At 44.4% G+C, this 24,033-nt stretch overlaps 1 protein-coding gene and 1 pseudogene across 1 annotated transcript in view; both read right to left on the bottom strand.

The window, feature by feature from the left end:
- Positions 1 to 952, bottom strand: part of LOC139309889 (alpha-1-macroglobulin-like) — a 54,279-nt gene extending 53,327 nt beyond the window's left edge. Inside the window, exon 1 of the mRNA XM_070934079.1 lies at positions 624 to 952. Coding sequence (XP_070790180.1) covers positions 624 to 952 — 329 coding nt within the window. The remainder of the gene's footprint in view (positions 1 to 623) is intronic.
- A 10,042-nt stretch (positions 953 to 10,994) lies between these two features.
- LOC139309888 (zinc finger protein 585A-like) lies at positions 10,995 to 22,484 on the bottom strand (annotated as a pseudogene).
- Between the last annotated feature and the right edge of the window lie 1,549 nt (positions 22,485 to 24,033).

Genomic DNA, 24,033 nt, shown 5'->3' with positions numbered 1-24,033 from the left:
AGCCCCCCTGGCCACGGCTGTCATATGCTCTTCTAAAGACAGCCGTGTATCCAGGATGCCCAAGTTGCGAGCCCTAACCGTGGGGGCCAATATCTCGCCCCCAATAGCCAGCGATGGCACCAGCTGGCTATATCGGGACGCCGGAAGCCACAGCCACTCGGTCTTGGAAGGGTTGAGTCAAAGCCTGTTAATCCCCATCCAGATCCGCACAGCCTCCAGGCACCGGGACATCACTTCAAGGGCATCGTTGGGATGGCCTGGGGTGGAGATGTATAGCTGAGTGTCATAAGCGTACTGATGGAACTTCACCCCAAAGCCATGGATGATCTCACCCAGCGGCTTCACATAAATGTTGAACAGAAGGGGCGAGAGGACCGACCCCTGAGGCACCCCACAAACAAGGTGCCTCGGGGTCGACCTCTGCCCTCCTGCCAACACTGACTGCGACCGGTCGGAGAGATAGGAGGAAAACCACTGCAGGACGGTACCCCCCCACTCCCAACCCCTCCAACCGGCGCAGCAGGATACCATGGTTGATGGTATCAAAAGCCGCTGAGAGATCTAACAAGACCAGGATAGAGGAGCAACCCCTATCCCGAGCCCTCCAGAGATCATCCACCAACGCGACCAATGCCGTTTCCGTGCTGTGCCCAGGCCTGAAGCTGGACTGGAGCGGATCCAGATAGACACCTTCATCCAGGTACCTAGGAAGCTGTCGCGCCACCACACTCTCAACAACCTTCGCCAAGGGAAGGTTGGAGACCGGACGATAGTTAGCCAAAACAGCCGGATCCAGAGCAGGCTTCTTGAGGAGGGGCCTCACCATTGCCTCTTTGAAGGTGGATGGCAAGACACCCTCACTAAGGAAGCGTTGATAATCCCCTGGAGCCAGCCTCGCGTAACCTCCCAGGAGGCCAGCACCAACCAGGAGGGACACGGGTCCAATAAACATGTGGTCGCGTTCAGCCGACTGAGTATCCCGTCCACTTTGTGGAAGTTCATGTGAAAATTATTAAATCAAACTCCTGCAGAAAAACCGCCAAATTTGGTTCCTTCCATTAAAAAGTAATTTGTTTAGCAAATCCTCCACTGAATCTCAATTTCCCTTGGTTCTTGGGGATTGTACTGGAGGTGTAGCCGGTCCAATGGTGTCCTCAGCTTCCTCCCCATGAGTAGCTCGGCTGGACTTCTGTGCGTGGTGGCGTGCGGGGTGATGTGCTGTGTGAAGAGGAATTTATCGATCCTCTCCTGCCAATCCCCAGTGCCCATCATAGTGAGAGCTTCCTTGGTGAGCCTCACCATCCTCTCAGCCTGTCCATTTCCAGTCGGTCTGTATGGGGCAATGAGGGCATGGCAGATGCCCAACTCGGCCAGGAACGATTCCATCGGCTTGGCGGTGAGCTGTGGCCCATTGTCCGACACCAGGACGTCCGGAATGCCGTGGGTGGCAAAGAGTCTGTACAGGGCCCGGATGGTTGCCTCGGTGGTGATGGTGGGCATTTGGATGACCTCCAGCCACTTGGAGAAGGCATCCACCACGATGAGGAGGTATTTGCTCACCATAGGCCCCGCATAGTCGATGTGGATGCGGGACCAGGGGGCACTAGGCATCTCCCATTCTGTGGGCTGGGCTTGTGCTGGCGCTGGTCTGACCTCCTGGCACGGGGCGCATCTGGAAACCCATTGTTCGATGTCCTTGTCCAGGGAGGGCCACCAGACATAGCTTCTGGCCAGCGCCTTCATTTTTACTATGCCCGGGTGCCCAATGTCAAGGCTCTCCAAGGTCCTCTTCTGCAGCGGTCTCGGTATCACTACCCTGTCGCCCCAGAATAGGCAGCCCTTCATGGTTGAAAGATCTTGTTGCTTTCTTAAGAAGGGGCTGAACTCCTCACCCACCTTTTCTGTTGGCCAACCTCTCAGGACCCAGGACATGACTTGCCTGAGGGTCTTTTCCTTCTTCGCGTGGGCTGCTACGTCCGTGGAAGATACTGGGCACAGCAGGTCTCCATCGATGTGGAAAAGGCCGAGAGTGGGTGCGGGGTCTTCCACCGGCTTCTGCATTGGGCACCTACCGAGGGCATCCGCGTTGCTGATGGCTTTGCTGGGTCTGTGCATGAAGGTGTATGAATACCCGGCAAGGAAGATGGCCCAGCGCGACATGTATGTCGGTGTTTGCTTGTCGCCTGCAAAGTGACATGTATGTCGGTGTTTGCTTGTCGCCTGCAAAGAGTCCGAGAAGGGGCTTATGGTCCGTGACGATTTCAAATGCTCTCCTGTAGAGGTATTCATGGAAACGCTTGATGCCAGCCACTATGGCCAAGGCTTCCTTATCCAGCTGGCTGTAATTGCGCTCCGCTGCCACCAGAGTTTTAGAGAAGAAGGCGATGGGGGCTTCTGTGTTGTTGGGCAGTCGGTGGCTAAGGACAGCCACGACCCCATAGGGAGATGCATCGCAGGTCAATACCAGCAGCAGTGTCTTGTGATATTGTATCAGCACACTGTCTGAGGATAGGAGCCCCTTGATGTTCTTGAATGCGGTTTCCTCAGCTCTACCCCACTTCCAAGGGGCCGCTTTTCCCAGAAGGCGATGGAATGACTCAGCAATCGTGGCTTTCTGTCTGAGGAAAACGCTATAGAAATTTAGCAATCCTAAGAAAGCCTGAAGCTCTGGCTTGTTTTTGGGAGCCGGAGCTTCGTGAATTGCCTTAACTTTAGATTTGGTAGGGTGTATGCCAGTGCTATCTATTAAATAGCCCAGGAACTCGACCTGCTGGACCCCAATGATGCATTTGTCTCTCCTCACATGCAGGCCCTTCTCTTGGAACCGCTTCAGGGTGAGCCTAAGCTGTTCCAAGAGTTGAGCTCTGGAGGTGCCGGAGATTAGTACATCATCAAGGTACGGCACCACCCCTGGAATGTAGGAGGCGCTCCATCATTGATTGAAAAATGCCAGGGGCTGCGCTGACTCCAAATTGGAGGTGGTTGCATTTAAATGCACCCCGGTGGATGACAATAGTCTGAGCCTCCGCAGTTTTTTGGTTGACTGGCAGTTGCTGGTAAGCCTGGGCCAGGTCCAGTTTCGTGAATATGGTCCCACTCCCGAGTGAATGCAACAGATGATGCAACACTGGAACTGGGTATGCGCTCTGCTGTAATGCCTGGTTAATGGTGCATTTATAGTCGGCGCAGATGCGCACGGACCCATCATGCTTCAGTGGGGTCACAATGGGGGTCTCCCATGCAGCATGATTGATCGGTTCCAATATGACTTGGGTAATCAGTTTATCCAACTGAGCGTCTACCTTAGGCCAAAGTGCAAATGAACCCTGAGAGGCTTGAGCCAAATTGGAGTGATTGAGGTGCCTAAATTGAAAGTGATGGGTTTCCCCAAAAATTTACCTAAGCTGCCATCGAAGACGTCCTTGAACTCTTCGAGGAGCTTGTCGAGTTCATCCTGCCGAATTTGATGAATTCCTCTGATTGAGAGCCCTAGAGGCTCGAACTACTCCACTTCCAGCAGGGTCGGGCGGTTGTCCTTGACGATGGTGATAGGTAGGTCGCCCTTGAAGCCGTGGTAGCTGATGCTCAGTGAAGCTCTCCCCAGGACCGATGGGGTTTCCGCCGAAATCGACGAGCCTTGCAGTTGTCTCTTTGAAATTCGCGGTTTCAACTTTTTGAGCTGCTGCCAGTCCATAATGGAGTAGATTGAGCCCAAATCTACTTCCATGGCACATGGAGTCCCTTCCCGTGCACCGCCACAATGAACTTCGTGGCATTGTGGTCATCGGTGTGGGCAATGGTGGTTTGGTGAACCGCTCTGCTTCGCAGGTACCCGTCTCCCTCGCGCCTTGGTTGGTAGGACCGTCTGGATGTCCTCTGGTGATCGCGGTTTTCCAGCTTGGCTTTCTCGCAGACTAGTTCTGGAGCTCTGCAGGCCTCCGCGATGTGGCCCTTCCGCTGGCAACGGCGGCAGGTCGCATCTCTCCATCGGCATCTGGCTCTCATGTGGTCACCGTTGCAACTGGCACAGTTCTCCCTCGGCCGCCATTTTGAGTGGTCTCACGTCTGGGTGGTCTGGAGACTTTATGGACCGCCATTTTCTTGTCCGATTCGGATCCCGTGGTGGATTCCTCGGATGAGGTCTGGGGAGCTTTCTTAATTCTGTGGACTGCCTTGGCTTTCCGCATCGCTGCCGCTGCCACCTCTGATATTTCTGCAGCTGTGGCCTCTTCAACTACGTCTTTTAGCGAGACCTTTCTCCTGCTCAGCAACTTTCTCTGCAGGGAAATGTCCCACATCCCAAAGACGATGCGATCTCGGATGGCGTTGTCCACGTGGTCGAACTCGCAGTTGGCAGCCAACTTCCGTAGTGCTGCCACGAAGTCCTTTATGATTCGCCCTCCTGCTGACTCCGTTGGCTGAAGGTGAATCTGTTCGCCATCGGTGTGCCAGTTGGGGCATAGTGTTCCTGGCGAACGTCTTGGAGGTCGCTCCATGCCATGGCCTCACTGTCCTGGGGTGCCACAAGGCCGATGGCCATCTCCAGGACTGCCAATCGCAATGTGCCAGGAACAAGGCTCGTTTGCGGTTGTCCTCCAGGTCTTCATAGCCGTTGTCGGTCAGGAATTGGCAGAACCTAATCATATAGGCTTTCCACTTCTCCTGATCAGGGTTGAATGGTGCCAGCGAGATTGTGGCGCTGCCATGGTTCTCATGCTATCAGCTCTAAGTGACTCCAGCTCAGTGACTTGCTCTGTTGAGTCGGGCTGGGTGGCGATTGTGCCACGAGGTTCTTCGCTGTGGTTCTTGAGATCCTTCGTCGCCAGTGATAGATTGGCGCAGGGAAAAGAATACGCGAGCAGCGAGTGGTCCGTTCACCACTTTATTAAGATGGAAACAGAACAGCCAGCTGTGCTGCCAGGCTCGCCTTATAAAGGGAGTCGGCAGGCAAGCCGGCCAATGACAGATCTTCAAATCTCCCGCCGGTGGACTAGCCAATCCGGCGGGGATGCCCATATAAGGACATAACATGAACGGTCACTAAATGAACTGTTGTACATCAAGGACCATCTGTAATATAGTTGTCCTTGATTCCAGCTTCTTCCAGAACAAAACAAAAAGATTTATCTAGGAGAAAAACATATATAACTTTTCAACATCTCCCAGGGAATTTTTCACCAATGTGAAACAAAAGCTTTTGCCTGAAAAGGGAAAAAAATTCAAAATATTAGGAGATCCAGAAAAATCTGCTCTAACTTGTTCATGGCTGCAATTTCTTACAGAGGCTGAAAAATACATCAGTGTCCCAAGATGAAAACTCCCTCACCTGCCGCCCCTTTCTGGGCTCTGAGGCGCTGCGGGGCCGAGGAGGCAGCCTTCGGACAGGGCCACTGCCTGGGCGCAACTCTTCGCCCCGCACTCCCTCAGCCAGCCCGCCAGCTCTGGGAGCAGCAGGGCCAGCAGCTGCTCCAGCACCACCAGGTCCAACATCTCGGCTTTGCTGCTCCGCTTGGGCCGCAGCCACCCCTGGCACAGCCCATACAGGCGGCTGCAAAGTGCCCTGGGCCCCTCGGTCTCTTGGGAGCCGCAGCTGTGGAAGCGCCAGCGCTCAGCCTCGGAGCTGCGGGAGCCCTCTGAGAGGCCGCTCCCCACCTGAAGGGGAGACCCCTGGGCCTCCATTCAGTCTCCAGCTTTAGCGCAGCCCCAACAGAGGGGAGATTCCTCTCCCACCCACTCCGCTTTCCTGGTTTCGGTGGGTGGAGAAGCGGGGGCTCCGCTCCCTCATAAGTAGAATGTCACTCTGAAAAAATGCTTAAGAAGAAATTATACTCTTTTTGTGTATATGTTGTATAAACGTTGGTTGTGTATATGTTATGTATCTTTTTTAATATTTATATTCAATAAAAACTATTTTAAAAAAAAGTGTTTCTGAGGCTGAGAAGAGCGACTGCAAATCGCTCCCGCCAAAATTTCGCACGCCCTGCCGGCCTCTCAGACGCTCCATCAGAGTGTGTTGCTTCCTAGAGCGGCAAAACTCTATAAGCCCCTTGATTTATTGATTTTGGCTGGACAGAGCATCTCTTAAGGCAACTGTAGCCTCGCCCATCCTCTGCGCTACATCCAGAGCTTTTAAAGGCTTCTTGGTACCTGGGATTTCTCTTTTTCCCAAAACCCTCCTGTAAATGAGGATGTGTTCTCAGGAACTGATGGATGGTGCTGCAAATGAGGGTAGTAGTCCAGCCAGTACATTTATTTTAAAATTGATATATCAACAATAAATGCTCTGAGGATTCCTTCAGGCCAGTTCGTTTATCCTCTCTGGTCTGTTTTCATTTGTTAAAATCTCCTTTTTCTACAGAGTGCAATATGCCCTTTTTTCTGTTTTTTCTGTATCTGTGTCCTGTTGAACTTTTTGTTCAATTTTTCTGCTTGATCCTTCCTTGGGGGTTGAATCTTGAAGATGATCTGATTTCAAAAGGTGGCAATACCTATAAAAAACCCTCAGAAATTTACCTCCTGAAGTGAGTTTATCTCCTACATGGAATGAAATATGGGGCTCATGGGCCGTGAAAACTGGGTCAGATAGTGTCAGAGAATTGCGTGGCAGGTGTCCAAATGAAATAATAGATGCTGACACATACTTGTAGTTTTATATAAACATATTCTACATCTATATATTCTACACCTATACAACTAGGGCCTGGTGGCTCAGCAGACTGATAGCATTGTGATTAACACCAGCTGTCTGCAATTATTTTAAGTTCGAATCTCACCAGGCTCAAGGTTGACTCAGCCTTCCATCCTTTCTAAGATAGGTAAACTGAGGACCCAGTTTGTGGGGGCAATAAGCTGACTTTATATAAATATACAAAAGTATGAAGGCTATTGCTTAACGCATTGTAAGCTGCCCTGAGTCCCCGGAGAAGGGCGGCATATAAATCAATTTTTTTAAAAAATATCAATATATACAACAGGCTAGATAGTCAGGTAGAGGCGCATCACCAGGTAAATTGCAGAGCGCTGGATACATGGAAGAAAAAAGAGGGAGGGAAACTCCCCCCTCAACACCTACAGCAACCACTTGACTGCAATTGCCTCACATAGGAGCCAGTACTCTTCAAACAATCAACCACAACTGCGTGTTCTGGCTCACTGCACAACCCCACTGCTCCAGCTACTAAATTTAAATTGCTTAACAGTGGAAAAAAGAATAAATGGAAAGGCTGATGGGGAATTACAACTAATAAAAAGTTTTTTCACCAATTTTTTATTTTTATTATATAAAATACAAAGAAGAAAAGGAAATAGAAAATTAAGGGGGGGGAGCAGCGGGGGAAAGGGGGTGTGAGGTACTGTATAAGGGGAAAGAGAAAGAGAAAAAGAAAAAGAAAAAGGGAGCATTGACTTCCAACTCTTCTTAGCACAGTACAAGATAAATACACTCCAACCTCAACTTTTTGCTTTTACACATTAATATATAAGTAGCCATTCCTACAGCAACAAATATTTCTAATCAACAAAACCAAGGTCAGTTTCATATTTTTTCTTCACGAACACAAATTCCAAGTGATATTCAAATAAGAACATATTTCCCCCTTTGAATAAAATAATCAATTTAACCACTCCTTCTTTATTTTCCTTGCTATGGAAATAATTTATATTTCTATTTGTCTCTAGTAATCTTTGTGAATTGTCACCATTTTTATTTACAAAATGTACTGTATTTTTTTCAAATTCTTTGACCTTACTGAAAAAAGGGGAGAAAACTTTTATTAATAAAAGTTTCTTTTTAAAAAAGGGTTAGGGTTAGGGTTGTACTTCCAGTGGTCTGTGTGCTCCGTGGTCCCGATCTCATCGGAGGGCTCCATTAGGAGCCATAGCCACCTTGGAGGAGTGGCAAAGTAAAGGGGGACCGCCTTGCAGGTTGAGGAGAGCCTCATTTCTCCTCCCTGACTTGGAAAACCCCCTCATCTGAAGATGGGGAGCAGTGGCAGCAAAGATGTCTGCCATGAAGCTAGGGGCACTCTAAATACCTAAGACAGTGCTGGAGCGGAGAAAGTGAGTGGTGTGTGAACTGGGTGAAAGAATACTTCTATTTGCAATCTGACCCCAAGAAATCCAAGTGGAATATATGTTTAGAACTATTTGCTAGCAGCAAATGAGCACTTTGAAAAAATACCAGAGAAATTAAGAAGAGAAAAATATTTTAAAAAATAATAAAAAGAAAATTGAGCTCTCAAAGTAAAAAGACGCGATATCGAAAAGGCAGTTTAAAATGCTGGAATTAGATCTTAAATTCTTTTTTTATTAATACTGCCCATTTATTAGGTTTATAATTTAAAATAACTAAAATCAGATTTGTTAACAGAGGCTGTAGCAAGTTGAAGCTAGAGCACCATCTGCTGCTAAATTTCGGGAATAACCATTTATATTTGCTCGATTACAAGCATTTACTTTAAAACCATTGGAGATTTAGTCATTAAAAAAGAATCTTGGCTAAGAGATCCCTGAACATTTCTGAATATATAAAAGTGATTGAAGAAGGGTGGACAACTCCTTCGTTCATTTAAATTGGATTGACTGCTTGTTGATGAGACATTTATAATTGTGATTTGGAAGCTCAACAATTTCTGGACAATTGACCTAAAAGGAGATCTATTAAGCAAAGACATAACACAAGATGGAAGTGAGTACAGACAATGGAATGGAGCTGATGTACCAAAACATTAAGGATTTTATAAAGGAACAACATAAGGAGATGATGGAAATATTTGATTGCATAGACCAAAAATTGGAAAATGCGATACAAGGAACAATGTGTAAAAACCAGGACAATGAGGAAAGAATGGAGCTACCAGAAGAAATGGAGGAGAAAGCAGAACTAAGAAACCAGCAAGAAGAAGATGAGGAGACATTATTAAAATCAATAGTGATTAAGGAATTAAAACAGGAGGAAAATACCTTAAAAGTGTCGTATTCTGCTCTTAGAACAGACAGCTTTAAAACAAGATAGTGGGGAAAAGTAGAGAGGGGAGGAAAAAGCTAGAATGCATAGTCAAAATAGACTCAAACATAGATGAAATAAAAGACTGAAAAAAAGAATATGGTAGGCAACCAAAAAATTTTTAAAATTTGGATGCAGGCAGGCAGATGATGGATAAAGGAAAAAGGGAAAGTAAAGTAAAAGATACTTTCATGAAATATGAAAGTATTTCAATAATGAATATTAATATTAGAATTATAATAATTGGATAATTACTTTGTATGTAGTTAGTTAAATATGTATAAAAATATAGTTAATAGTGAAATACTACAATTAAACAATAGGTGATCAGATAATGAAATAATATGTTAACGTAAACATGTGTATTAATTAGTAGAATTTTACAGATTGGAGGATTGGAAAGAACATGAACAGAGGTATGAAGAAGAATCAAGTTTTAATTGGAAAACTAGAATTTGAATGATAGTATCAAATAAGCATAAAAATTTGGTAGAATTAAATAATGGGTGATTAGATAATGAAAGTGTACTACAAGATAAATATGTGTGGTAATAGGGAACAGAAATGTTATTATGTCTTTGAATATTATAGTGACAGGAGGGGGAAAAAGTTAAAATAGAGATAGAAATAAGAGCAGAACTATAGTATATATGTACCAATATATTAAGATATATGAGAGTAAGAAGAAGGTTTAGAACTGAAGAGTGGCAGCAAAGGATATGTGCAATGAACAATGAAAATGAAATGTAATAATTGTCAGTAATAATATGTCTTTTATTAAAATGTATGGTACTCAGATATCACCATTTACACATTGATATGTATAAATAACATAAAATTTAAAAAATTGAATAATAATAAAAAGTTTCTTAATAAGGTTCCAAGACTATAAAAGGAGTTTCCTCCCCAAAATGTGTTGGGAAGCTCATGTGGTGAGGAATAATTGCTTTGGCAACTGCTCAAAAACAGGCTACCTCTCTAAGGCTGAACTCACTCCTCTAAGAAAGAAAAATGGCAAGATTTCTTTAGCTAAACCTTAAGAGGAATGAAAAGAAAATGAGCATTATGTTTTGCAAATTAAAACAACTCTGCAGATTGAATTGCTTTCCAAATTTGATATATGTATACCATTTCCGTTTCATATAGAGCAGGTGTGTTAAACTCATGTCCTTATGGCGGCATCATGTGATGTATCAGGACTTTTTTCCCCTTCACTAAATCTGGAGGGGGTGGGGTCAGCATGTGATGCATCCGGGCCACGGGCTTGACACCCCTGACATACAGTCTTTAGGTAAATTAAGAGGGAAGTCAAGGAAGCCATCAGTCCTCCAATTGGAAAAGATAAGATGGTGATCAGCAATAGGGAGGAAACTGAAAACTCCTGTTTTCCATCCCTCTTTCCACAGGGAGAAGAAAAATGCAGGTCAAACTAGGAAAGGGAACACCTGGCTATTCTGAATGAATTCCAGTATTTCGGACCAAAAAGCTTATTCTGAAGCACCTCCATGTATTTCTATGGTTTCTTCTATGGGCATTATGTCGTCCTTCTAAAGTAAAGCTGTTTCCACACTCCCTGCATTTACATGATTTCTCCCGTGTGGGTCCTCTAATGTTCAGCCGGGCTGGGTTAAAATTCTTTTAATTGGGGAATTTTATGGGCAAGGGGTTTTAAATTGGAGAAGCCAACGATAATTTAATTTTGTTTTAATGTATTTTAATATTTGTATTGTGTGTTTTTAATTTTGGCTGTTCACCGCCCCGAGTCCTTCGGGAGAGGGGGCGGTATAAAAATTTAATAAATAAATAAATAAATAAATAAGTTTCTACTGGATGCTTTTCCACTTTGTTCATTTAGAAGGCTTCCTTCCTGCATGGATCCTTTCATGACAAGATGTTCTTTCCCAGTAAAATTATTTCCACACTCCATGCACTATGGATTTTCCCATGTGTGTCTTCTTTCATGAGTAAACCTGTTAAAGCTTTCTACACACTACACACGTTTATATGGCCTCTCCCCCACGTGAATCCTTTTATGAGAATTAAGTGGTCCTCTTTGAGTAAAGCCTTTTCCACATTCTGTGCATTTATATGGTCTCTCACCTGTATGGGTTCTCTCATGATTAATAAGGCCACTTTTCTGAGTAAACTGCTTTCCACACTCCATACACCTGTATGGTCTCTCTCCAGTATGGGTTCTTTCATGACGAATAAGATCTCTGTTCCAGTTAAAGCTCTTTCCACACTCCAAGCATTTATATGGTCTTTCCCCTGTGTGGGTCCTTTTATGAGAATAAAGGTGTCCTGACCTAGCAAACAACTTTCCACACACTGTGCATTTATATGGTTTCTCCCCTGTGTGAATTCTTTCATGACCAGTAAGACATCCTTTCCGAACAAAAGTCTTTCCACATGCTAAGCATTTATATGGCTTCTCCCCTGTATGGATCCTTTTATGAGTATTAAGATGTCCTTTCCAAGCAAAGCTTTTTCCACACTCCATGCATTTATATGGTCTCTCCCCAGTGTGGATTCTCTTATGATGAATAAATTCTGCATTCCGACAAAAGCTTTTTCCACACTCCATGCATTTATACGGTCTTTCCCCCGTGTGAATTCTTTGGTGGATAGTAAGGCGCCACTTGTCAATAAAGCTCTTTCCACACTCCATGCATTTATATGGTTTGTCTGCTGTATGGATCATTTGATGTCGAGTAAGGTCACCACTGTCAAAAAAGCTCTTTCCACATTCCAGGCATTTATATGGTCTCTTCCCTGTGTGGATCCTTTTATGAGCATTAAGATATGCTTTTTGAGCAAAGCTTTTTCCACACTCTGTGCATTTATATGGTCTCTCCCCAGTGTGGGTTCTTTCATGATGAATTAGACCTCTGATCCAATTAAAGCTTTTTCCACAGTCCAAGCATTTAAATAGTCTCTCCCCTATGTGGATTCTTTTATGAGTATTAAGTTGTGCTTTTTGAGCAAAACTTTTTCCACACTCTGTGCATTTATATGGTTTCTCCCCTGTATGGATTCTTTCATGATATATGAGATGACCTTTTTGTGTAAATTGCTTTGCACAGTCCATGCAGTTGTATGGTCTCTCCCCGGTGTGGATCCTTTCATGAACAATAAGATGTCTTTTCTGAGTAAAGTGCTTTCCACACTCTATGCATTTATATGGTCTGTCCCCAGTGTGTATCCGCTTATGACGAATAAGTTCTGAGTTCCAACGAAAGCTTTTTCCACACTCCGTGCATTTATACAATTTTCCCCCGGTGTGTATCCATTGATGGAAAGTAAGGTGACAATTGTCAATAAATCTCTTTCCATATTCCATGCATTTATATGGTCTCTCTCCTGTGTGGATCTTTTTTTGACAAATAACCTCTGTTTTCTGACAAAAGCTTTTTCCATATTCTGGATATTTATATGGCCTCTCACTTGTGTGGATCCTCCAATGGCAATGATTACTTTTGGTACTGAAGCTCTTTCCACACTGCATGCATAGTTTCATCTTTTTGCTTAGAGGGAAATTCCTCTCATATTTTGCAAAAGTATGTGGTTTGTATTTTCTATTCAGTATTTTAGATAAAATAAAAGAGAAGGAATGACTCTTTGCAGACACTGCTCTTTGCAATGTCAGTAAACTCAGCTGTTTTTCATCCTCATTCACCAGACCATCACCTGCTTGGAAAAAAGAACAAACAGAAATTATCATTAGAATTTTACAATTATGTCAAAGGGGTGGGGGGAGGGGGGTTGTCTCCCCAAATAAAAAATATGCCTATCTTATTATCTGGCTAGGCACCAGCTGTGAGTCAAGCTAGGAGATGTTGCATGTAAACTGTTATCCACGTGACTGTAATGGTATACAAGGAATTTTACAGCCCTGAACCAAATTAAGATTTTGCTGTTGATAACAAGGGATTTCCATGGAACATTGAGGGACTTTCCCAAGTCCCTCAAGTGAGCATTTCTGCCAAGGCCTTGTGTTCTAGAAGAGTGGCTATGGTGACAACCTTGGACAAAACTGCCCATGAAGTGTCACTGTTGGTTTGTATTCTATGGGGGGCCCGGTGATTGAAGGGAATCAAAGAAACATGTATGAGGCTCTTTGCAGCATGGCTCCTCCACTAGATATTAGCTACACAGTAAACATTCTGACCCCGATTTTCCTGAGATTAGAAAGGTTAGAAAGGTGGTATCAGGTAGGGGTCAGGTAGAGTTTTGACCACCTTAAGTAATTGAATGGAGGTATCTTCTTTGTTTACCTCCCATTTAAAACACCTTTCCCAATGAACAGAAGTCAGAGCAAAGAGGATCCTTACACAGAGCAGCCATATTCCTGAAAAGCTCCAGCATGACTTCCCTGCACAAGGCCTTCTGGCCAGAATCCAGCAGAGCCCACTCTTCTTCTGTAAAGTCCACAGCCACTTCCTCAAAGGGATCAGAGTCCTAAAAAGAAAAAGAAAATCTTTTCCAGCAGACAATCCTTTATGTTTTTTTCCCCTTACTTCCAAAAGAAAAAACAGAACTTTACAAGACCAGTTGGACATTTCCAACAGGACAGGCATAGGTTCTGCAGGTCCATATAGGGCTGGGAAGCCTGTTGTAAAGGCAGAAAACATGGCTTAGATGCATCCAAATTGTAGTATGACAACACACAGAGACACACGCCCACTGGCCTAGAATAATTCACCAAGGAGGTTTTGGGGAGAGGAATCCCCTGGCCACGTCTCTTTGGCTCAACAAAATAACACTTCTTAGAAAACAGGACAAACGTACTAGGAATTTCTTACGCGGGCTATTTCAAAATGTTGGAAATGAGCCTTGAAATCTCAGATCAATTGACCAACAGTCTTATTGATACAACCAGTTAGCACTGACTTAGGGGTATTTACAGACAACCTGTCCTTCATGAGTCTTTTTTAAGTGGATATGTTGGCCTATTTCTGGAACATTTTTTTTACAATTGCTATTGTTTTGTTTATTTTTTAAACTTGTTGTCCAAAGTCTTTTGAAAAATATTCCAATATATCAATTATATTTCTTAATACAAGACTCTTCTGAATTGTCCTTCCTGGGCATCCAGAGAACAGTTCTGAAGGTTGAATCAATGGGACTCACTGAATCATTCTATGGGGAGACCAGGTTCAAATGCACAGACTCAGCATTTGGTTTTCGAAGTAGCTCATAAACAAAAGTTTAAACTTCTCACAAGAAAATTACACTTACCTGGCAAGTTGGCCCTACTTGGATCCTTGAGAAAGTAACCTCTTTAGGACTGGATGGATCCCCTCTTCCATGAAGCTCTGCTGAGATCTCACCCACAAATGGCTCCTGCAACTGAAAGAACAGCCTTGTTATCCACTTTCACAAGATGATAAAGGTGCTAATTTCCTTGCCTTACATTTACCCTGTCTACTTATACTTCCCCAACCTGCCAAAGTGAGAGAACTTGGGAAGTCCTGTTCTGTGGGTAGCTGTTATTTCTTGATAAATGCCAGCCACTTTTGTGAAACACTTGATTTTTTGTTTTTTTATTCCAATCAGGAACTGTTACTTCATTTCCTCCTCTTCATTTGACAGGTGTGTCCTTTCTCTGTTTGTGGATGTACTTATGCCTGTTCTATCTTCTTGTTTCAGGAGTACAGTATTTTCCTTTAGATTTAGTGACCTTTATTGAGGGATAGGATCATTCTCCCCTTACATTTTTGGAAGCTTCTCTGTGCCTCTTGTAGTGCAGGACCACACCAGCCTGGCTGTTTAGAAAAAGGCTTCGGGATGAACACAGGGATGCTTTTGAGAGTAAAATGTACTCCTTGAAAACACGATTGTCATTAAAAAGCAATTTCAATACTTCATTCTTTCCCACCTTAGGTTAATCAGGTTTAACTTATATAGTTACAAATCTTTCAAAGATAATTTTGAAAATACAGAAAGGAACAACTGAGGCAGAGAATGTCTATTGGAATGTCTGGGAAGAAAATCCCGTCCATTCTTCACACATTCTGCTTTCTACAATTCTAAAACACATATCAGAATAGGCTCTCGTCTAGGCAAGGATCAAAGAGCAATGGGAAACAACTAATGTAATAGTGTGCAACATTTCTTTTAATCTGACCATAACCTGGGATCACTTTTATCCTGAGATCTGTTTGGTGAAATAAGTAAATGGGCCTTTATTCCAAAATTAACACTTTCAGTGAAAAAATGGTAAAAAAGGTCTCGGCAGGTTGCCTCAACTGCAGCCATTTCTGTCATGATGGCTAACCAGATGTTTGCCCTAATCTCTTCTTAATGTCCTTGATTTCCTACGAAGTCTGCTACATATGTCAGCATCCCACAGAATGTTTACACTGTGAAACAGAAGCACTTGTCTCAAGTTGCAATGAGTTCCACAATATTAGGAATTACTAAAAATCTTCCGATGACGACTTCTTCATGGCTGCGATTTCTTACAAAGGCTGCGAAATCGATCAGCGTCCCACGGCGTACTTGTCTCACCTGCCGCCCCTTTCCGGGCTCCGAGGCGGCTGCGGGGCCGAGGAGGCAGCCTTCGGCCAGGGCCACCGCCTGGGCGCAGTTCTCCACCGGGCACTCCCTCAGCCAGCCCGCCAGCTCCGGGGGCAGCAGGGCCAGCAGCTGCTCCAGCACCACCAGGTCCAGCATCTCGGCTTTGCTGCTCCGCTCGGGCCGCAGCCACCCCCGGCACAGCCCGTACAGGCGGCTGCAAAGCGCCCGGGGCCCCTCGGCCTCCCGGGAGACGCAGCTGCGGAAGCGCCAGCGCTCAGCCTCGGAGCTACGGGGTTCCTCGCCGAACTCCCCGCCGCAACCGCTCCCCGCCTGAAGGGCCGCTGCTGCTCCCGTCCCCGGAGACCCCTGGGCCTCCATTCGTTCTCCGGCTTCAGAGCAGCCCGAACGGGGGAAATTCTCTCGGAGGCCGCCTTCGCTCACGGCCGACCCTTCCCCACCCGCTCTCCCCGCCCCTTTCCCGGTTTCAGGGGAGAGAAGGAGGCTCCGTTCTCTCAGGCTGAGGAGAGCAGCTGCAAGTCGCTCCCGCCAAAACTTCCCGCGCTCGACAGGCCTCCCGCAGACTCGGTGAGGTATGATTGCTTCCTAGAGAGGCACAAGTCTATTATCCTTCATGCTTTATTGCTCTTGACTAGAGCGTCTCATAAGGCAACTCCCACTTCTCCTGTCCAACATCCGGGCCTTCTGCGCATGCCCTGTTCTTTGTGGACGCTCAAAAGTCGGCCGAAGTGACGTAGTGGCGGAGTATTTCGTAGGGGACTGCGAGGGGATGCGCGGGTGTAGGGAATAGGCCTGGAGGTAGAGCAGGGCTGGAATAGAGCAAAGCTCCTTTGAATTGAATGAATCTAACAGATTAAGAGTTGGACCAAGGGACCTTGTTGGTCATCTAGTCCAACCCCCTGCCCAAGCAGGAGACCCTACACCATTTCTGACAGATGGCAGTCTGGTCTCTTCTTGAAAGCCTCCAGTGATGAAGCTCCCACAATTTCCGTTCCATTGGTTGATTGTTGTGTCAGAAAATTTATTTCTAGGTTGAATCTCTCCTTGATCAGTTTCCATCCATTATTCCTTGTCTGGCCTTCGGATGCTTTGGGAAATAGTTTGACCCCCTCCTCCCTGTGGCAGCCCCTGAGATATTGGAAGACGGCTATCATGTCTCCCCTGGTCCTCCTGTTCACTATACTAGCCATGCCTAGTTTCTGCAAGTGTTCATTGTATGTTTTAGCCGCCAGTCCCCTAATCATCTTGGTTGCTCTTCTCTGCACTGGTTCTGAAGATCTGAGGTTTCCCTTTACTTCCCACTAGTTAAATTTGTTTATATGCTATATAATTATATAATATAAATATGCAAGCAATAACTGTTTTGGGGATTCCTACAAACCAGTTTGTCCTGTTGTCTGTATTCATGTGGTGACACTCAAAGAAGGAACTCTCCTTTTTCTACAGTGTCATCTGCCATTACGTTTTAGTTCCTATTTCTTCTGTGGAAGCCCCTCCCCTTCTAGAGAATGAAATATTTTGATGAATATTAAGAGGTAAAATACATTTCCCCAAAGGAGAAATGAAGAAACCTGTTCTTAGAGACAGAAAGCAGCCCCTTTCTTAATAGCTCCCAGCAGATTTTGTGCCCATTAAGACTATTCACAAACAAAACACCTTCACCTCTGGGGGAGCTCTGTTGAAATCTCCATGAATGACTACCAAATGAAATGACAGCCTATTTTACGATCCACTTTCAAATATCTATAACCATGTTAGTTCGCTTATCTTACTTTTTTCCTCCACTTCAGTGGGTTGCTACCCACCCGCCATCAAATACGATACACAGTAGTAGCAGTGGTGGGATGCTCTGCCCACCCGCCATCAAATACGATCTGCGCATGTGCAGAAGCGAACCGGTAGCAAAGGTAAGTGAAACCCACCCCTGCTCCACTTGTACTTCCCAACCCATGTCCAAGTGAGAGAACTTGAGAACTCCTAATCTGTGGGTGGCTACTGGATTTCTGGATAAATGCCTGCCACTTCTCTGAAATACTTCATTGCTTTTTTTTATTTTTTCCCATTCTGATCAGGAGCTGCTGTTTAGCTCGTCCACTTCACTTAACAGGTGTGGCCTTTCCTTCTTTCTGAATGTACTCTTATCTTTTGCTACATAAATACACTGCCCCTTGCAGTGGGGAGACCACCAATTTAGTTCAGGGAAAGACTTTGGGATGAACATGGAGATGCTTTTGGGGAAGAGTATAAAACACACTCTTTGAAAACATTGCAATTATCATTAAAAGGCAATTTGAATACTTCATTCTTTCTCACCTCAAGTCCCAAGTCAAGTTTAACTTTTAGTTAGAAGTGTTTTAATGTTATCTGCAGTATACAGAAAGAGCTGAACTAGAGAATTTTTATTGGAATATGTGGGAAGGAAATTATGACCACTCCTCATACATTCTGCCTTCAGCAGTTCAAAACCACAGATCAGAGTAGCCTCTAGACAAAGGTGAAAGTGCAGTGGAAAAAATAAATGTAATAGTGTGCAACATTCCTCCTAATTTGATCATAACCTAAGATGTCTTTTATCCTGAGATCTCATTGCCACAGTAAGAAAACTGGCCTTTCACCCAAGATTACCACCTTCAGTAAACAAATGCTAAACCACGTCTCAGGAATGCTAAACCCTTTGAGCAAAACATTTTCCACATTCTGTGCATTTATATGGTCTCTCCCCGTATGAACTCTTTCATGATTAATAAGATAATTTTTCCAAGTACATTGCTTTCCACATTCCATGCACTTATATAGTCGCTCCCCAGTGTGGGCCCTTTCATGACGAATAAGATCTTTGCTCAAGTTAAAGCTTTTTCCGCACTCCAAGCATTTCTGCCCTGTGGATTTTCACGTGGAATTTAAGTTGTCCTTTCTGAGCAAAACACTTTCCACATTCTGTACATTGAAATGGTTTCTCCCCTGTATGGATTCTTTCATGACTAATAAGACTATTTTTCTGAGTAAACGCTTTTCCACATTGTATACATTTATAAGGTCTCTCCCCAGTATGAATCCTTTCATGAACATTAAGATTTGTTTTATGAGTGAAGCTTTTTCCACACTCCAAGCATTTATATGGTCTCTCCCCAGTGTGGATTCTCTGATGAGAAATAAGTTCTGAGTTCTGACGAAAGCTTTTTCCACACTCCATGCATTTATACGGCCTTTCCGCCATGTGCATCCTTAGGTGGAAAGTAAGGTGCAATTTGTCAATAAAGCTCTTTTCACACTCCAGGCATTTATATGGTCTGTCCTCTGTGTCAATCCTTTGATGGCAAGTAATATCACTATTCTCAGTGAATCTCTTTCCAAACTCCACACAACTATTTGTTTTTTCGCTTGAGTGGCTCCTCTGATGGGGAGTGATATTATGTCTCGTACAGAAGTCGCTTTGGCTCTTTGAAGACACTGCCCTTTGTAGTTTAAATAACCTCAGCTGCTTCTCATTCTCCATCCCATCATCATCACCTGGTTGGGAAAAAACCCCCCACAAATTCTCATTACAATTTATAATGATGGCGAAGGGGGGTGTCTCCCACTCAAAAATATGCCCATTTGAGTATCAGGTTTGGTACCAGCAATTTGTCAAACTAGGCGATGTTGGGTTGAAATTGTTATCAATGATATTCTTAATGATATCCAAGAGATTTTTCAGCCCAGAACCATATTAAGGCCTTTTGTTGTTAGATCAATCTGCTCAGGCATTTCCATCTAAAGCCTTTCACAATGTTATACTATAGTGAGCATTTTTGCCAAGGCCCTTGTAGTTTTCTAGAACAGTGGCTGTGAGGACAAACTTGGGCAAAATTGCCCATGAAGTCACTCAGCTGCTTTATGATCTAGAGGTTCTGGCAGTTAAAAGGGAACCAAAGGGAAGTGTATGGGACTTTTGCACTTGTGGGTGTCCAGTGGACATTATCTACATACTATCCATTGTGATCCTGATTTTCCTGAGGTCAGGAAAGATTTTACAGGTGATAGACATTAGAGTTCTCACCACCTCAATTATGCAATTGAGTGCATGAATCTTCCCTGTTTAATTCCCACTCAAAACACCTTTCCTAATCAACAGAATCCAGAGCAAAGAGGATCCTTACCCAGAGCAGCCATATTCATAGTAACCTCCAGCATGACTTCTCTGCACAAGGCCTTCTGGCTAGAATCCAGCAGTGCCCACTCCTCCTCTGTGAAGTTCACAGCCACCTCCTCAAAGGGATCAGAGTCCTAGAAACAAAAAAAAATTCTTCCCCATATGACAGTCCTCTCTAATACATTCTTTATTAATTCCCAAAGAGAAAAGATAGCTTTGCAAGAGTCAAAATGGACATTTCCTTCTAGGACAGACAGACATCCTGCAGGCAGAGGTAGTCCTTAAGGGTGAGAAGCCCCCCCTCCACCTCCTCCATGCTGCTTTTTTAAAGGCACAAAATATAGTTTAGATGAATCCAAGTTGTAGAATGGCACTGCTTGGGGATCCCACTCTCATGGCCTGGGAGAATTAACCAAAAAGATTTTGCTGAGAGGAATCTTCTGGCTTAACTCAGTAAACCCAGTAAAATACAAATTTCTTAGAAAACAGGACATACCTATTAAGAATTGTTTATCTTACCTATTTCAAAATGTTGTACGTGATCCTGAAAATATCAAGTCACTTGACCAACAGTCTGACCATTAAAGCTTCTCAGCTTTGACTTACAGGTTTTTATATGAGAAATTTATCCATCTGTAATTTATTTTTAAATGGATATATACTGGGCTATTTCTGAAGCAGTTTTTGTTCAATTGGTATTGTTTTGCTTCATATCTTAATTTTTTAACTGCTTTCCCCAAGTCTTTTGAAAGATAATAAGAAAGATTAAACTGTTCCAACATATAAATTACATTTCTAATATAAGACTCTTGAGAATTGTCCTTTGTTTGCATTCCTAGGATCATCTTCAAGGTTGAATCAGTAAGGCTCGCTGGGTCATTCTGGGTCAGGTTCAAATTCACACAGACTCAGCAGTTGGTTTTCAAAGCAGCTCATGAATGAAGGCGTTTAAACTTTTCAGAAGAAATCTACACTTACCTGGCAAGGTGGCCCCAATTGGATCCTCCTGAAAAGAAGCTCTTTAGAATCATTGGATGGATCTCCTTTTCCCTGGAGCTCTGCTGAGATCTCCTCAATGAATGGCTCCTGCAACTAAAAAAAAAAGCCTGATTTATGATCCACTTTCAAATGACTTTAACCATGTTAGTTCGCTTACGTTTTTCCTCTCCACATGTATTTTTCCAATTCAAATCAAAATGAGAGTATTTGAGAACTCCCACTCTGTGGGTTGCTGTTATTTCTGGATAAACGCCTGCCACTTTTGTGAGTTCCTTCTTTTTTATTTCCTATTTTCCTTCACAACAGGAGCTGTTTATTTATTTCCTCCCCTTTACTTGACAATAATGCCTTTCTTTCTTTGTGAATGCATTTATGTCTATATAATGGCTCTCTCCTTCTATCATCTGATAGAGGGAGCGCCATGATCATGGTAAAGGAATATGAATAAAGTATACTTTTTTGTTTTTCTCTGCAACCTTTGTTTTTTTCTTCAGGGACCATTTTTTTCAAAATTTATCCTATCCTATGTATAATGGAAAGTGTTTAGAATTGTCTGCAGTGAAAAGTCTACAGTGAAGTATCACAAAGATCCATCTTAGGCCCAGTACTCTTCAATATCTTCATAAATGATTTAGATGAGGGAATAGAAGGGGAACACATCAAATTTGTAGATGACATTAAGCTGGCAGGAACGGCCAACTCCCCAGAAGATAAGTTCAGGAAAGAAAAGGATCTTGTCAGACTTGAACAATGGGCCCTATCCCGAAAATGAAAGTTAAAGCAAGGCAGGAAAAACCATAGGTACAAGTACAGATTAGGCAAACCTGCCTCAAAAAATCAGTAACTGTCAAAGGGACTGTAGAGTCCTAGTGGATGATCACTTAAATATAAGCTAGCAGTGTGCGGCAGCAGCTAAAACAGCTAATACAATCCTTAATGATTAAAATTTCTAAAAGGACTAGAGAAGTGATCCAATTTGAAATAGAAACATGTTTTTGTGGGTGGGTGGGATTTTGGGCAATAGCTATTACTAGATAGAGGAGCCCTCTTGGAATCAGTCTGAGTCCCTGGTTTGGGAATCCTGACTGGAGGAAACATTTATCAGCCCTTCCAGGTAGAGAAGAAGCCTGACAAAGAATATTAGCTCTGTCTGTAACACCACATTAAAAAAATATTTTGTTCTCTCATTGTACTCACTGGACTACTAGGAAGGGTTTTTATGACATTTCTCCCCTCCAGCTCCGTGGAGGAATTGAGGTTATCTTTTGCATGATGGCTGTCCAGTCCATGACAAACTACGTGGGAAAATAGAACGTGGGAATACCGTCATACAAGGGTTATTCCCACATAACTTTTTATTTATAATCCCAACACGTGTTGTCTGGATCTATTTTCTCTCTGATTATCTGTAAAGAAGAGGCACCAGAAGCATGGAAGAGGATGAAAGTGCCTCACCTGCCGGCCCTTTGCCAGCTTTTCCGGGGCGGCTGCGGGGCCGAGGAGGCAGCCTTCGGCCAGGGCCACCGCCTGGGCGCAGCTCTCCGCCCCGCACTCCCTCAGCCAGCCCGCCAGCTCCGGGGGCAGCAGGGCCAGCAGCTGCTCCAGCACCACCAGGTCCAGCATTTCGGCTTTGCTGCTCCGCTCGGGCCGCAGCCACCCCCGGCACAGCCCGTACAGGCGGCTGCAAAGCGCCCGGGGCCCCTCGGCCTCCCGGGAGACGCAGCTGCGGAAGCGCCAGCGCTCAGCCTCGGGGCTGCGGGGACCCTCGGGGAGGCCGCTCCCCGCCTGAAGGGGAGACCCCCGAGCCTCCATTCGGTCTCCGGCTTCAGCGCAGCCCCGACGGGGGGAAACTATCTCCGAGGTTGCCTTCGGTCACGGCCGACCCTCCCCCACCCAGTCGCCCCGCCCCTTTCCCGGTTTCGGGGGTGGGGAGAAGGGGGGCTCCGCTCCCTCAGGGCTTCCGAGGCTGAGGAGAGCAGCTGCGAGTCGCTCCCGCCAAAACTTCCCGCGCTCGACAGGCCTCCCACAGACTCGGTGAGGTATGATTGCTTGCCTAGACTAGAGCATCTCATAAGGCAAGTCCCGCCTCTCCTGTCTCTGTTCAACATCCGGGCCTGGCAAAGGTCTTCTGCGCATGCCCTGTTCTAGACTCTGAAAGGTCGAAGTCACGTGGTGTCGAAGTATTTGGTAGGTGAGTGGGAGGGGATCCGCGGGTGAAGGGAATAGAGCCGGTGAAGGTCGAGCAGGGCTGGAATAGAGCAAAGCGCCTTTGAATGGAATCTCCTTTGATTGCTGGTTCTGAGCACCTGGGATTTCTCGTTACTTCCCGCCAGAAAATTTATTTATATACTGTATAATTATATAACACGTTATATATTATTAAATAGATATGTAAGCAATAACTGTTGGGGGTTCCTCCAAACCAGTTTGTCCTCTCTCTCTCTCGTCTGCATTCATGTGGTGACACTCAAGAAGTGTCCTTGTTTTTTTAGAATAGAATAGAATAGAATAGAATAGAATAGAATAGAATAGAATAGAATAGAATAGAATAAGAGTTGGAAGGGACCTTGGAGGTCTTCTAGTCCAACCCCCTGCCCAGGCAGGAAACCCTACACCATTTCAGACAAATGGTTATCCAACCTCTTCTTTAAAATTTCCAGTGTTGGAGCATTCACAACTTTTGAAGGCAATTCATTCCACTGCTTAATTGTTCTAAGTGTCAGGAAATTTCTCCTGAGTTCTAAGTTGCTTCTCTCCTTGATCAGTTTCCACCCATTCTGCCCTCAGGTGCTTTGGACAATAGTTTCACTCCCTCTTTTTTGTGGCAACCCCTGAGATTGGAAGGATTCCTCCTTTTCCTACAATCTGCCATTACGTTTTTAGTCTCTATTTCTGCTGTGAGAAACCTTCCCCCCCCCCCGCACTTCGAGAGAATGAAATATTTTCGAGAATATTAAAAGAGGTAAAATATTGTATTTCCCCAAAGGAGAAATGAAGAAATATGTTCTTAGAGCCAGAAAGCAGCCCCAGTCTTTAATTGCTCTCAGCAGATTTTGTGCCTAATAAAAAAAAAGACTATTCACAAACAAAACACCTTCACCTCCAAATTGTTGCTTTGGGGTTTTTTGTCTTTTTGGGATTTTTTTTGAATTTTTTTTTATTAAACACATAGTAAAACATTGGACACGGTATAACCATCCTGGCATTATCCTTGCCATACATACTAAAATAAAAAATAAATATCATATATAGTTTACTACCAGTGGTGAAACTCAAATATTTTTACTACCAGTTCTGTGGGTGTGGTAATGCTTGGTGGGCATGGCAGGGGAAGGATATTGCAAAATCCCCATTCCCTCCC

The sequence above is a fragment of the Pituophis catenifer genome, unplaced genomic scaffold (assembly GCF_029215685.1).
Source record: "Pituophis catenifer annectens isolate HBS135680 unplaced genomic scaffold, rPitCat1.0.hap2 SCAF_2, whole genome shotgun sequence".
NCBI lineage: Eukaryota > Metazoa > Chordata > Lepidosauria > Squamata > Colubridae > Pituophis > Pituophis catenifer.
This window is presented reverse-complemented; position numbering and strand designations above follow the sequence as displayed.